Source organism: Aptenodytes patagonicus, chromosome 1 (assembly GCF_965638725.1).
Source record: "Aptenodytes patagonicus chromosome 1, bAptPat1.pri.cur, whole genome shotgun sequence".
NCBI lineage: Eukaryota > Metazoa > Chordata > Aves > Sphenisciformes > Spheniscidae > Aptenodytes > Aptenodytes patagonicus.
This window is the reverse complement of record NC_134949.1, coordinates 130979781-130996275: the sequence shown is the minus strand read 5'-3', so window position 1 is coordinate 130996275 and position 16495 is coordinate 130979781. Positions and strand designations below refer to the sequence as shown.

The 16495-nt window shown below is 39.1% G+C and overlaps 1 protein-coding gene across 3 annotated transcripts in view; it reads right to left on the bottom strand.

Moving 5' to 3' along the window:
• Positions 1–16495, bottom strand: part of RPGR (retinitis pigmentosa GTPase regulator) — a 47292-nt gene that overhangs the window by 13442 nt on the left and 17355 nt on the right. For all 3 annotated transcript variants that reach the window (XM_076355493.1, XM_076355499.1, XM_076355508.1), the window contains one exon: positions 7770–7928. In XM_076355493.1, coding sequence (XP_076211608.1) covers positions 7770–7928 — 159 coding nt within the window. The remainder of the gene's footprint in view (positions 1–7769; positions 7929–16495) is intronic.

Here is a 16495-nt window from a genome sequence, read left to right as displayed (position 1 = left end):
CACTACTGTCAGGGAAAGAGAAAGCAGGGAACAGACGAGATTCCATATTACTGCCATAGTACACTTAATAATTTATATTGAACTTTCCAATTTCAAAGGAACCATGATGAAATACTGTAACACTACATATGGAAATGTTCTCTCTAGGAAAGGGTTTGCCCTTTCTGTCCCTTTTAAATTGTTCCGTATTAAGATGTCATGAATTGACACCATAACCCCCCCCCCCCAATGGTCTCACACTTTTTCAGATTGTAGATTAAAAATATTTAGTAAAGCTGTTTTTCTACTAAATGTAATAGTAAAGCTCCCTCTGCTGGAAGTTTCAGTGCAAGAAAGCAACACCTTCTAGGGATCTTTAAAAAGTAAAGCAATAAGTAAGGTTTTTTCTGTGACATTTAGACTTTCTGGATGAGAATCAAGAAACTACTCCTGAAAGACAGGAGCTTTCTCTAAGCAAACCAAAGTCTCATCTTCATTTTAGTAAATGGCTTTCTCAGGATGGCTTATTCCATAAATTCTGCCTAAAAGTACTGCATTTGTTTTAACGTTTTTTTGAAACTGGCAGATCTTGTCATTTTCAAACTATATGGCTTTATCTGATTAATATAATTATTTTGAGTGAAGTTGGAGTTTTTTCATATTATCTTTAATCCTAGCTTGAAACACGCAATGCCTTTTTCACAAAACAAGTTAGATCTCTGAAGTGTTTAGAGGGAGATGTTCTCAAATGCTAAATTTAAAAGTACAGGAAACTATTTTCTTTCCCCGATTTCTACTGACAAGGAGGAGAACAGGCCAATCCAAAACCAGGTGAGAGTGCCTTTGTAAGAAGAATGTCTTTTTTTACTGCCCTCATAGACCAGGGGCACCTAAATTTTGCTCCTCCTAAAATTCGCTTGGAAGACAAAAACATTGCACCCATCTTAAATGATTCACCGTTCTGGTGCCAAGGCCAGAGGCCAAACCTCAGTAATAATGCCATTTAGCAGAAATGAGGTATTTCCTCCAAACTATCATTATAAGTACATGGAAAGAGAAGTCTATGGCAAAGCAACCTCATAGACTTAGTGATAAAATGACAGAGGTGAATTTCATCATTCTGACCTTGATTTTGCCTACAGCATGAATCCAAAAGGGGATACCGCCTCACTGTCACCTTCTTCTTACTGTCCTCAGTCCCAGTAAGGATATGGTTGGATGAAACAAATGAAACGTACTGCCAGCAAACAGGTAGATTTTGCTCTCCCGTTCTCTCTCTCCTCACTTACACTCTCTCTGCTGTCCACCTGGCTATGTGGTGACCCAGCTTGGCTCCGTAAGCCTGGTTTTGGGGGGTTTTGCCGATATAGTTTCCTGTGGAACGGTCAAGGCAGCGCCAGAGTGGTACAAGGGGAGAGGAAAGACATATGGCCACAGCAGCACGAGGGAAGCAGCACTGCCTTCACAGCAGCACTGAATCACAAGGAAGGCTCAGCCATATTAACAGCACCCAGAAGAAACAGAAACACACGTCCTGCCTTGGCCTTGAGAAAGGAACTGCTGCCTCCACAGCAGCAGCCCATGAGAAGGGCCCTCGAAGGATGAAGAGAAACAGTTTCTGAGCTTGCACAGAAGCCAATGGCTTCACTGTTCCAAGTGACCTCCAGCACTTGAGTACTGAGACTGCTTCTTCTTTACTTCCTACATTTTCTTTTTTGGAAGAACAGGGATATTTCCCTGTAACTGTGTATCTTCCACCTTTGCAGGCATCTTCTGGAGTACGTAACAGTTCTTGACCATTGTCACTATAAATAAAATAGTCTTAGGCATAAACCTATATAGCTTTCAGATTTTTTTTAACACATGCTATTTGCTGAAAGAACTGAGTGAGCTCCAAGACTGTTTTTAACATTCATGCATTCCTTGCTACGTATTTAAGGCTACAAAGTTAAAAATCCATGGAAGAAAAACAGAAACAGACAGGTATGCTTATATCTGGTTAACGGGGGAGGTCCCGGACGACTGGAGGCTTGCCAATGTGACACCCATCTACAAGAAGGGCCGGAAGGAGGATCCGGGGAACTACAGGCCTGTCAGCCTGACCTCGGTGCCAGGGAAGATTATGGAGCGGTTCATCTCGAGGGCACTCACAAGGCATGAGTGGGACAACCAGGGCATCAGGCCCAGCCAGCACGGGTTCATGAGAGGCAGGTCCTGCTTGACCAACCTGATCTCCTCCTATGACCAGGTGACCCGCCTAGTGGACGAGGGAAAGGCTGTGGATGTGGTCTACCTGGGCGTCAGTAAGGCCTTTGACACCGTCTCCCACAGCATTCTCCTAGAGAAGCTGGCGGCTCACGGCTTAGACAGGTGTACTCTGCGCTGGGTAAAAAACTGGCTGGACGGCCGGGCCCAGAGAGTTGTGGTGAATGGAGTTACATCCAGTTGGCGGCCGGTCACGAGCGGTGTTCCCCAGGGCTCAGTTTTGGGGCCGGTCTTGTCCAGTATCTTTATCGATGATCTGGATGAGGGGATTGAGTGCACCCTCAGTAAGTTTGCAGATGACATCAAGTTGGGCGGGAGTGTTGATCTGCTCGAGGGCAGGAAGGCTCTGCAGAGGGACCTGGACAGGCTGGATCGATGGGCCGAGGCCAACTGTATGAGATTCAACAAGGCCAAGTGCCGGGTCCTGCCCTTTGGCCACAACAACCCCATGCAGCGCTACAGGCTTGGGGAAGAGTGGCTGGAAAGCTGCCTGTCGGAAAAGGACCTGGGGGTGCTGGTCGACAGCCGGCTGAATATGAGCCGGCAGTGTGCCCAGGCGGCCAAGAAGGCCAATGGCATCCTGGCCTGTATCAGAAATTGTGTGGCCAGCAGGAGTAGGGAAGTGATCGTGCCCCTGTACTCGGCACTGGTGAGGCCGCACCTCGAATACTGTGTTCAGTTTTGGGCCCCTCACTACAAGAAGGATGTTGAGGTGTTAGAGCGTGTCCAGAGAAGGGCAACGAGGCTGGTGAGGGGTCTGGAGAACAAGTCTGATGAGGAGCGGCTGAGGGAACTGGGGTTGTTTAGCCTGGAGAAAAGGAGGCTGAGGGGAGACCTCATCGCTCTCCACAACTGCCTGAAAGGAGGTTGTAGCGAGATGGGTGTTGGTCCCAGGTAACTAGCGATAGGACGAGAGGAAATGGCCTCAAGTTGCGCCAGGGGAGGTTTAGATTGGACGTGAGGAAAAATTTCTTTACTGAAAGAGTGGTTAAACATTGGAACAGGCTGCCCGGGGAAGTGGTTGAGTCCCCATCCCTGGAAGTATTTAAAAGACGTGTAGATGCAGCACTTAGGGACATGGTTTAGTGGGCATGGTGGTGTTGGGTCGACGGTTGGACTCGATGATCTTAGAGGTCTTTTCCAACCTTAATGATTCTATGATTCTATGATCTCTCCACATAGATTCACTTCCCTTAAAAATTATTATTATTATTACTACTACTACTATTATGCCAATGGGCTATTCACTCTTACAATAGCTTTATTTTTAAACAGCTTATGCTAAAAAATGTTACTGTAAAAATCAGCTGTCGACACAATACTCAGTTTTACAAGAGCTAGTAATTGGATTTGGGGATTTTAATATAAATATTATACAGACTGAAGAATAGTTTGAAAAATCTAGATAATCCTATATAGTTTCAACAGTCAGTTCTGTCAAGAAAAGGTAGAGCTTTTTCATCCTTTTCATTCTCTGACAAAAGGGTATCTTGACTTTCTTTTCTTTTTAAAAGACCTTGAGACAGAAGATGGAAAATCCAACATTTTTCATACTAACGCACTAATGTGCTGTATTGTTATGCCCAACGATCTATTCTTGAAGGAGTGCTTCACTTTTTCCTTTGAAGAGATATCTTCGCTTTTCCTCCCTTCAGAGAATAAAAGGAGGTAATATATCCTTTTATAGAGAGGATTATTCCCAGAGGATCTGTCATCATCTGAAAAAATGAAAGATATTAAGGCCGCTCCCAATCATCTGTTTCTCCTCTGATTTCTAGATTCCCAAGTTATTGTTATTCTACTTTTTTAAAAGCTTTATTGAAAAAATACGCAAATTGGGATTGCTGCTCTCTCATAGTTCTTTTGAAAGTGATGATACCAACAGGTTTCATTTTCACTAGGAAGCATTTGCAAGCATTGTGGGTAGTGGATGTGGTTTTTTTTAGTCTCTGAGAGAAATCATCTGGGATGAGGATATGATCTTCTTGAACTGGCTGGTAGACTGTCATGAAATGAATAGGTTTGTGTTGCTACAGTGAGGGAAAGCTTTGCATGGTAGAATTTTTAACTGCTCTAGAAAAACTGCAAATATTAAAGGCAGAAGTAACAATAAGACTTGTAAAGAAGATGGTTTCCAATACCATATTCAACATTTCTAAAACCTTGTATCTTTAAAAAGATTTTTTCCAAATCATTGCTCTCAACAGTTTAATTTTTTTTTCTCTGAGAAAAAAACCTGAGTTTCCCATTTTGGAGTTTCAGAACAAAAAATGAATTATCTTAATATATACTTTCTACTATTTACTCTGACACTTGCTGGAGAGATTCTGAACAGTAGTTTGATTTAATAACCCAGATAACAGTGCTTCTTACCATATAAAATTGCCAATAGAATAGATAAGACAGTCATAAAAAAGAAATCAAATGAAGTGCTTTGGAATAGACTAATTATGTATGAGAGTCAGGAAGAAACTTGCCTCGTACTCAGTAACATAACTGGATTATACTTTCTTCTAATTTGATAAACCCTAAGTAGAACTGATGACAAGAAATGAGCCAAGATGTGCAACAGTTTCTCCATATGACATTTTTTCCTATCCTATTGCTATGTTAAATGAGATACATGAAACAGGGGAATATACAGTAGTCAGACACTCACTTCTTACTTTTTAAGACTGAAATGACACACCCTGAAAAACTGGAAAGACCCTGGAAAGATGAAAACCGCATCAATATATATTGTGTTAGTAAAGCCAAGCAGCACCCATTTTCACAGAAGATGATACATGAAATGCAGAATTTCTTCAAAATTGTACTACTTTCTTAATTTAGGAAAATGAGCTTAAAAGAGGTATAAATGTTTCTGCTCCTCTTTAAAGATATATCCCTCATAAGAATTCTCAATTTGTGGTCACGCCACTTCATCTCAAGATGCAATATAAACCTCAGTACTGATTTCAAATTAAGTTTCTGGTGCAAAGCCTATAATGCATGTATGCTACACTCACTTTTTAAATGATTACAGTGTCCAAATCTATCTCTTTTCCCAATTTTTTCCCCAAATTTTGAGTCAGAAAAATTTCTGTATGTCAACACGCCTGACGAACTATCTTTCACTTGAGACAGTATTTCCATTATCCTCTACTCTCTTGTTCAAAGTGTCTTAGGCAGAAGTTCATAGCTGTAGCCTATTTAATAATAGCTGAATCACATTAAAAAAGATCTATCTGACCTTTCACTCTTATCACAACAACTATTAATCTTTAGGCAAATGTATTTTGTTGAAGGATATTGTTTTCCTCTTCTCTTGACTCAACTGGATCTTCTGGCACTCAACACTTTGGTCATCAACTGCCAGCTAAGCCAGCACTGAATTTCTTATTTGCCTTCTACTACAAAATCTATTCCCATAGGCAAGTAAATCTTACATACTAAGACACTGACTTACTATGGTGTTTTCTTCACTGTATTTGTTTTTTGGCATTTATATTTTGCCTCTTTGTTCTAGCTCTTGTATAGATTTCACTATAATGCTGACATCATCCAGGTCTACATCTTCCTACTAAATGTCTGTAACAGTCATTAGTTATAATGAAATTTTATCACATGAAATACCATTAAAACAAAATATCTATTGGTTGGCTTCAGATTTATGGCTAAAAAAATAATAATGATAACAAAATTCTTTCTGCAGAACCTCACTTTATAACCCATAAAATAATACTATGATTTAGACATTTGCTGGCCCCAAATTTATGGTAATTTTTTTCCTAATAATGATAATCTGATTTCATGTAAAGAAATTTATTTTATGACATAGAATACTGCCAGGGTAAGACTGCATATTGGTGGAAGAAGACAGACAAAGGCATTGAAATGTAGACAAATGTTTGCATTATTTCCTGGATTAGCTACTGTTATTTCCTCTTCATAGTTTTCCCAAAGGAGTTTTAACCTACCCAGAATCTTGCAGCTTGACTCATCATTACACATAACCTTTCCCAGCACATCACTTCTACCTTTACTCTCTCCAGTGGCTTGCAGTACAATACCACATCATATTACTTACAATTTCAGTTAGATTTTCAATTTATATTTTAGAAATTTTGGTTACATAACTTTGAAGGCACTCTGCCAGATTGACAAGAGATGACCTTAGCATTTTCAAAACACAGATTTAAGGACTGATATCTATACATCCTACTTGTTTTTATAGTTTTTGCATTTTGGTAGGAGATTAATTACAGGCATATTATGCAGCTGTGGAATTCATTACAAGCCAAAGCTGATATTTTTTAAATCATCTGTGGGCAAAGTCAAACTCCCCTTTCCTGCTTCTATGCTACTATAGTTCAGGATAGAACTTGTGGAAATAAATAGCTAGCAATGCTTTGCATGTATCTCTTTGAAAAGCTAATTTACCATTGGCACACAACTATTTGATAGTACAGTAATATAAACCATATTTCATCTTCCAAGTACTATACATACAACCCTGTGAGCTAATATGTAACGGTTGTATTTGCTGGTTTTTTTAACTTGTACGATATGTTGAATGTCTATATCTAATGTACTAGTTTTATACGTATGCTAAAGATTCTGCTCAAAGTCACAGGCAAATTCTGTATCACAACAAGAGATATTTAATCCATTTAGGCATCCAGTAGATTGTGCATCTCCATTACTATTAACAGACAGCTACTTGAAAAGTGACTTCCTAAATGCCTTCCTAAATATTCAGGGTCATTTAAATTTACTACAGAATGGAAGCTTTCCTCTAAAATTTTCCCCCGCATACCAATACCACTTTCAAGCTCCTCAGAGGAAAGAAACATCAATCATCCGTGTTGCACTAGGAGGTACTGGCTTGTTACAATTCCAGAAAGAAAGGCACTCAGGCTCTGCAAAGTATCTCTTAAAATGCTATTTATTGGAGCTAAGACTATAAAGAAAAAGAAGATAGTATCAATAATCTCATGTCCCTTTAGATGCTGGGAATCCTGAGCTGTGTGGAATTGAACACGCCTCCAAGCCAGGCACAGCATGCTACGCAGATCCCATCCGTGGAAGGTTACCCCATTTTGGTCATTTGAGCTCTTATAGGATTTTCTTACAAGCAAAACAACTCTATTCATCATTTATACTGTCAAATAAAAAGGGCATTCACATGGGAACTTGCTGCTGAAGTTTTAGATAAAGGCAAGGACATGCAGGTGTTGTAACCACTGGTACCAAGTAGAAGCTGCCTGTAAGCTCCTCTGTTACAATTAGCTGGTGAAGTTTATCCTGCAGCAAAAGGATATCCGCAGCACAGGCCTGAACGTCAAACTATACGCACAGCACAGCACAGGCCTAAGCCACCTAGGTTAACTGTTACAAGGATTTCTACCTCCTTGATGTACAATGGTCTTCCAGTTAGGATCACTACAGCATCTCACATTTCAGTGGGATGTAAATTCTTTAAAGTAAATTGAATTTACTGATTAAGTTATAGGGCTGTAAAAAAAGCCAGTTAAATTGCATACCTGTCAGCACCACTGTGTGTTCTCCACCGCAAGCAACCTTATTAACCTTTTCCATAATTCCCAGTACAGGCTGTGGGACTCTATTGTTCTTCAGCTGTTCGGGCAATAATCCCAGTTTCCCATTCTCAGGTTCTCCAAAAGTATAGAGCTCACCATCTCCTGTGAAAATACAGAAGGGAGCAGGATTTCCAGCATGCACTCAGAAGCAAGGATGGGTTGTCAAGACTGCTGCAGACACAAATCAGTAAGACAGAAAAGTATACGAACATTACAGGATAATTGAACATATTTGTATAATGTCCAAACAGTTGGCAAAGCAGTCTGCTTTGATGGGACAAGACGGGGCTAAATTTTAGCCCCCTCCAAGATGGGAACCGCAATATTTAGCCTGCAAGGAATCTAGCCAAGGGAAAAACAAAACCATATACATCCTGCTTCTGAGAGGTTATCATTCCCTCTGTAATTAGTATTTATGTCAGCTGAAGTTGCTTGTAACAATCTCAATTAAAACAGAAAATCGTTTTGCATGGAGTTTGGATGGAAAATCCACACTTTCTTCTTGCAAGATACAGAGAAAAAAAAGAAAAAAGCAGAGTGGAATGAAACTGTGTGGTCTGGACAGCAAGAAAAGAGCTGTATATCTAACAACAGGGATACAGCAGTGGTTTCATAGCAATAACTCCACCAGAATTAAGTTCAAAAAAATACTGAGAGGTCTTTACGGATCTCTTACCGTAACTTCTTTCTGATCTGCCACATAATCATACAAGATGACCCTTCTCATTCACCCAGACTTTTTAAGAATCCAGTTAAAAAAATGTTCAATCCCAAATTTGGGTAATTCATTTTACTTTCAAGTTTCCTTTGTTTTATCTTTTCCAATCACTCCCTTTGCTTTTTCACTGCTATGTAAGTCTGAATTACCATTCAAGACAGCATTCTATAAAACCTTCTACCATAGTTAAAAATGGAACATGTAAAATGTACTTTCCGTTGCTTCATTTACAATTTATCTACATTTATCTACATCTTTTACATTTATCTCCATTTTTTTTTTTTAAATTTATCTACATCTACATTTCTGATTTTCCATGCTAAGGGGCCCCCAACTGTTCTAATAGGTCAGAGTGAGGTTTAGGTAGAAAACGCTTCCTTACTGCCAGGAAAGCTTCAAGTTAATAGCTGAGCGTTCCCCACTCCTGAAAAAGATTATCTGTGGAGTAGTGTCCTCATCGCAAATTGTGGCCCGCAGCCTGAATTTGAAATTACTTACCAAAAAAATCATCATACACTATTATGTAAGAAAAAGTTTGGGTTTTAATCCCAGTTGGATATAACAAAGCACGAGAATAAACAAAACTTTCACATGGAGCTAGTCCAAGATAAAGAAATGTTTAAACCAGTGTAGGAGCTGCCTGCTAAAGGAAAGTCGAAGAGATAGCTACAGTGACATAATCAACATAATAACAAACCCCAGAAGTATACTCCATTATTAAAGCTCAGTCATCAGAAGCACCCATCTGCAATATTTTTGGAAATGTGCAGATTTGTACTTCAATACAAAATGTACTTTTACTTTCAGAGGGATACATTTAGCGTTCACAAATTTACTTCTACAGCATTTAGAGGCATTACTATTGCATGATGCACAAGTATCTGAGAGATTCTTATTCAAAAGCTATGAATTCCTTGCCAACATGAAAGTTGGGTTAATCTTAGAAATGCTGGTCTTTCCCCACAGACAATGAAAGCAGATGAGCTCAAAGAAAGTTTCAAAGCTGAAGCCTTATTTAGGTGTTCAGAATTGACCATTAGAGAAGTCAGTCCTTCTCTCCATTGAACGTAGGCCCAGCATAAGAAAACAAACTTATTACTAGTTTTCTGTTAGCCTTTGTGAATATTTCCCCATTTGCATAGCTGCTGCATTTGTTGCTTTTTCCTTGCACTTTGTCAGCCACAACTTAAAATTTGGGAATTTAAGGACAATGGCAATGAACAAAAAAAGAAGCCTATACAGAAATAAGAAATATGGAAGAGTTAAAAGTAAACCTATGAATAAAAATGTAAAGTAGAAAAAATGAAGCTACATACGCACTCTAAAAAGCAAATGAGATTAGTCAAATTATTAAAACCAAGCCAATAAAAATGGAAGGATATGATTCAAAATGAACTGTAGTTTATTAAAACTTGGGCATACCAAGCCAAGACAGGAAAGAAATTTTATCTTTTTGAATTTTTAATTCTGATGATGAGAAAGTCAAAACCGGTGTCAGTAAGAAATGTCTTGTTTTTATTGAATCGTCCTGAGCTTTACTCTGGCAATACACTCATTTAAAATTTCCTTTTGCATGAATAAAAACTGAGCAAGAATTTCAGGTTGCAAAACCGCATCTTCATTTTGTATAACTATGGGGCAACTAGTTAGTAACACATTTTCATTTAAGTCACCTAGTAAATCCAATAGATAAACTAGATTCAAAATGTTTTTCCTGGAAAACTCTTTTGCCAGCGATATATAATTTTTTTTCTTTGTGGCACTTGGCTCTTGATTACTTTGTGCTAAAGAGTGACTACAGCAGTGGGTGCATAGAACAGAGCAGCACAGGCTGCTTTTGCCAGGACCCTCCATCAGAAGAGCTTTGATTCATTCTGAAAACCCTTAAACTACTATGTCTTCTAATAAAGCAATGCTTCTCCTCCCATCCTCTCAGAGGAAGCAATTCTGGAGCAGTCACGCTGATTTGTGATGTAAGTTACCTTTGGTATCGACAGTCCACAATAAGCAAAAAAAAAAGGTCTAAATTATGATCTATTTTCTTCAAAGGAAGTCTGAGGATAGGTTTTCAATGAATTTTAGTTAGAGGGAGAATCTGAAGTATGTCTCTTATTTTATGGTAAAGTTCATTCAGGACAAAAAAAAGAGGTTATGCATTTTTTAAGATACCTCAGCTTCAAATTAATTTAAATGCATAAAATTATCAATTAACTTAAAAAATCTGAAAAAAATGTATGACATACTCAAAGAGCAAAAACTGTAAAAAGGACTTTTTTTCATAAAAGCCAAATTCCTGCCTTAAATGGAAAATGGGTCCTAAGCCTCAACAAAAAGTTGCAACCCAGCACCTCCACCAAAGGTTTAGAACCTAACTTTGATGGCACAATATTTATTTGTAAAACTTACAAGACCTAAGAAATTTAGCCTCTGCCTTAGTCAAAGAAATCCCAGACTATTTTATATGGTTTCTGTATTTTCCAAGATCACTTCTGCCTCTCACAATGGCACAGATTCTTCAAGTACCGTGCTCCTGGGCCACTAAGGCTAGCAACTGGACTTACTATCTTTACCGAACGCTCTGACTGCACAGAGAGGCAATCAGGGAATGACAATAATACAATCTCACTCAATGTCAAGCTTCCTGCAGGGTTTCACAGGGCTCACGCTATTAAGAGTAGCCACCCACAATCTATTCACAGAGATACATTCTCTTCAGCAAGACAATGAAATGGGATAGTAGCTGTATTTCCCAACTATCACCATCAGAGGTGTAACCCCATCCTCCCAGCTGTCCTTATTTTTTCTACCATTCTGACATTTTCTTTCCTACACACACAAACTACACCAATAATATTATAACACTTCATTTACCTGCATGCATCTGTGCAGAAATGCTTTTGCTGCATTCTTCTACACTTCTTTTCTAAGAGGTGTTTTGCAGTCATTTCAATCTGTGTGTTTTTTAAGAAACAGCAAATGATCTCAGCTGCAGAAAAGTATATTTCATTTCATTTCTAAACTTTGGACTGTGTTTAGGCTTCTCCATCCAGTTTGATTTTCTGTTTTAATTCTGATCTTTATTCTTATACCTACGTGCAGAAATACTCTGAACAGGCTGATACTTTGCAGTTATTTGCAGCAGCATCAATTTTGTATTCTAAAGCAGTAGTCCAATTAACAACAAAAAAATCAACTGCAATGTGAGGCTTTCTGTAACCAAAACATTTCACTGACAAAAAAGACATTTTATTAGGGATTCTAAGTGAAAAAGAAAGAAAAAACCCAACAACAAAAAGAACCCTGTATTTTTTGGAAGGTAAGTATTGTTTTAATACTCTTGGATCTGCCATATATTTCTAGAAACAAGCTGATAAACCCCCAAAAGCACTTGGGAGTAAACTACTTACGCAGTTCTCTTTGAAGAGACCAGCACTTCTTTTTAAACACTACCACACTGCAAATATTAATTCAGTCACAATCTAATTAATAAGATTAGAGATTCAAATGGCCAAGCTTCCACTGACTTCCCAAACTAATCAAGTTTATTACATTTTTTCAACTTAATAATCCAGCTAACAAAGATAAGCCCATTTATTAAAGCAACTTTTGAATAAATTACGCATCCCTTTAAGGCAAACAGTAGTCTAAAAACTATGAAGAATAGCTATCAAGCATAAAAAGCATCCAGTCACACCCAGATAAATTTTGAGTACAGTATGTGTGCAGTACATCAGCATTTTAAGGACATTCTGTTCACAATGGAACATGGATATTTCATTTTCTCCTCTCACATGAGTCACATTCTCATGTGTTGAACTTTCCCTAGTGTGGCACATTTTCCATATCACTAAACTTTAGGTCACAGGAGCATGTCTAGGAAATGGGCAAGCAAATGGAAAACTGTCTTTGCCCCTCAAACGCAAATGCACATACCGCAGATGAGAGAAGATATGAGACCTGACTGGTGGCAAATGAGGACAGTAGACAAAAGAATTGGATCACTCTATGATCCCTTAAATAAATGAAGAAAAAAAAAAAAGAAGTATTTATTCAAGACCAAATTGGTTGAGACCACCTCAAACACTGAAATTCTGAGCATGGAAGTGTTTGTGGAATGGATGATCTTTAAAACTAGTCCTTAAAAATAATGACAAAGTACATTAAAAAAAGGAATTCAAGGAACCCGCAAAGCTCTCTATCTTGACCTTGCTTATAGTAACAGTTCAGGCAGGAGGAACACCAGAAGAGGTCTAATATATTCAATTCCTTTCTGGCTTCATGAATGTAATTCCGCTGTAGACACCAAAGTAGTGGTTAGATACATTGGCTTTTCCTGCTCTCCATCTCCTCCAGTGGACAAATGAGCTATATATGCTTGCCAAGCTTAATGCTGTCTGAAAAATTGTCCCCTCTTGAGTGAGCGTGGTCAAAGACTAGTCAAGTAAAGATCTGTATATGGACTCAAAACTGTTGCTATACTCTTTCAGCTCTTTCTTTCTCTGTTCCTTTCTTTGAGACATACCTCTAATATGGGGACCTAACGTCCCAAGTCTCCTGCACTTTGGCCGCAACAACCCCATGCAGCGCTACAGGCTTGGGGAAGAGGGGCTGGAAAGCTGCCTGTCGGAAAAGGACCTGGGGGTGCTGGTCGACAGCCGGCTGAATATGAGCCGGCAGTGTGCCCAGGCGGCCAAGAAGGCCAATGGCGTCCTGGCCTGTATCAGAAATCGTGTGGCGAGCAGGAGGAGGGAAGTGATCGTGCCCCTGTACTCGGCACTGGTGAGGCCGCACCTTGAATACTGTGTTCAGTTTTGGGCCCCTCACTACAAGAAGGACGTTGAGGTGTTAGAGCGTGTCCAGAGAAGGGCAACGAGGCTGGTGAGGGGTCTGGAGAACAAGTCTGATGAGGAGCGGCTGAGGGAACTGGGGTTGTTTAGCCTGGAGAAAAGGAGGCTGAGGGGAGACCTCATCGCTCTCTACAACTCCCTGAAAGGAGGTTGTAGCGAGGTGGGTGTCGGTCTCTTCTCCCAAGTAACAAGCGATAGGATGAGAGGAAATGGCCTCAAGTTGCGCCAGGGGAGGTTTAGATTGGACGTGAGGAAAAATTTCTTTACTGAAAGAGTGGTTAAACATTGGAACAGGCTGCCCGGGGAAGTGGTTGAGTCCCCATCCCTGGAAGTATTTAAAAGACGTGTAGATGAGGCGCTTAGGGACATGGTTTAGTGGGCATGGTGGTGTTGGGTTGACGGTTGGACTCGATGATCTTAGAGGTCTTTTCCAACCTTAATGATTCTATGATTCTAAGTCTGCAAAAAGAAAGGAAAGGAAACAGATACTGGGAAAAAGTCCTAAAGAGGACTATAAACTATAAACTAAAAACTGCTTTTCAGTGGAACTCTTTGAAGATGCAAAGTGAGAGGAAAAGGGAGCAAACAATCATCTTTCAAACATGAAGTGAGTAACCAGACCAGCTCCCTAATTTGCATCTGGAAGTGAGCTAGCCGTTGCCTGTGCTTGTCCCTACTCTAAATTTCAGAAGTGTTTTTTATTAAAAATAATTCAGGATATATTCTGCTCTTCTATTCTACATCTACTTTTGGCGTCAGTGGGGCCCACGTGTACATGGTAGAAAACAGGTGACTGACATGTTTAGTAGTTGAATTATCGTCTGCAGAGAAGGCATTCTAAAAAGCAAAAGTAAGAAAGGTGACAAATCATCTTTTTGGAAATACTAGATTTGAGAAGCTTTGGGGGTGGGGGGAGTGTTGTAGAACTGAAGTACAAATTCAGATGACTGAATGCCGTACAATTTCCATAAAACATGCTTTTGTCTACTAAAGGTTTGTGTCAGGATTCCACTCTACTTTTCATTGACATTGCACTTGGCTTTATAGTAGTTAAACACCTTAAAGACAAATGCCTACTAAAACATCATTTATAAAACCAGCTGTTTCAAAGAAATAATGACTTCAGTTTAAAAAAAAAAAAAAAGCTGGAATCCATACTTCTTTTCTCAATAGTCTCTTATTAATGAACATCCTGCCCTGGAGAGGGCACTCTGTGACCACACTATGTATTGTAGTACCCTCATTAACCACCTTTTAGTTTTAACCCGGATATGCCTGTGATCCTAACAGTCTCCTTAGCCAGCACACAGCTTATGTCAAACGTAAATCTATTAAGAAAGGGAACCACATGGTGCCATGCTCATCGGTTCAGTGCGGCAACATGTCCCAAGTCCTACATCCTGCAACTATGTTTTATTATTAAAGACAGGATATTATTTGATGCTTTTTTATGTACAAGTCATGTTTAAAAAGTCAGAATGTAGTAATTCTATAGTATTCTAATAACTGGTAAGTTACAGGTGTTGAAAGCTTTCTATTAACAGTGTTTCTGCCATTTCTTCCATAGTAACAGCAACCACAATACAAAAAAGTTCCTCTGGTATACTTTATTGATGTTGAGGGAATTAATACCGATTATGCACTCACCTGAATTGTTCAAATTTCATTTCTGGAAATACAGAAACACTTTCTTTTCCAGATATTTCCTCCAAAAGTATATATTAAAAATAACACTAATCACTCTAAATTCTAGTATACAAGATAAAACCACACAATAAAAATACGTGGCAAACTCCCTGTGCTATGCAAACTTTTAAACATACTTCAAGGCATAATTCAATGACTAACTGGCAATTTGGGTGGAAAAAACCCAGTCCCTATAATATGAATATTCCAAATACTCCATAATTATCTAGTTTGCTATGTTCTACTACCCCTCAGAGGCACTATACTGAGGATGTGAACCGCTGTTCTGAGCCAGTCTAGCAAGTCCTACAGGCCAATGTTTTCCATACTTGAAAAAAGAATCCTAATACTAATGAAAGAATCACCTTTTTTTAAGCAAAATCTTTTAACAGCATAGTGCCTTGACCTCCTTCCTAACTAGGCTGTAAGAAAAATAAGGTAACTACATTTGTACTCAGACTCAGCCTGCAGAACTTCCAAATTCATAATTTAATAGCTAACTTCATAGCTAAAATAATGTGTGACTATGGTACACTTAGATAAAATGCATAAGCTTTGTTTTTAAACACTGTCTGGATACACACTGGCACTACTGCAATAGAAGATCAATTCAGTAAAAGTACCTTGATGTCCAACACTAAAATGCTATGGTAGTTAAAGTATCAGTCAAATAAAACCGTCAGCAAGGGCCCAAAGGAAAATAATAAAAAAAGATTTCTCCTTTCACCACAAAAGAGGCCATCCACGTGTCAGTAGTTTCAGCGAGATAGATTGAAGCCCAGTTTGTGCAGGACTTGCAGATACTAAGGCTGAAAATTAAGATTTTCCGTCTCACACCCAGGCCTGTTTAAACAGTAATGGGTTCAACAACTCCCCATTTTCACAGGTGCTAACCAGTTCATCTTCTTATTAATATTTTAAGAGGCTCCATTTCTCCTACCCAGCTGCTATCCTAATCCTTTTTTCTCATCCCCCTCCATTAAAAGTTTCCACTTCCTTAGAGCACCTGGCACACACTGTTCTCTCCTTGCTCTTAGATGCTTGTCCTCAACCTTTTTTCTAATGAGAGCTTTTGTCGCATCCCACTGCAGTCTTGTCAGAGCTTCAGCTCTCGGCTCGAAGGCAGAAATACACACTTTCGTACTATATCCTTGAAGTAAGGATCTTCCCCCCCGCCATTTATTTTGAGTTCAGGAAGCTGTAGATTTCCTAACAGGTGCTGAGCTCCTGATCAGTCAGAGGAACTTCATTCATTTACTGTAATAAAGCATCTGTAATAAAAGTTGCACACTCCCAGCATAACACCTAATTAGTATTTGTCCACCATAGGAAGCTCTCATTCTGTTAGCAGCATATTCTCAGAGAGCTATATAGATATTGTATGTGAAAAAGTAACATTTATCAAGTAACCTGAGAAA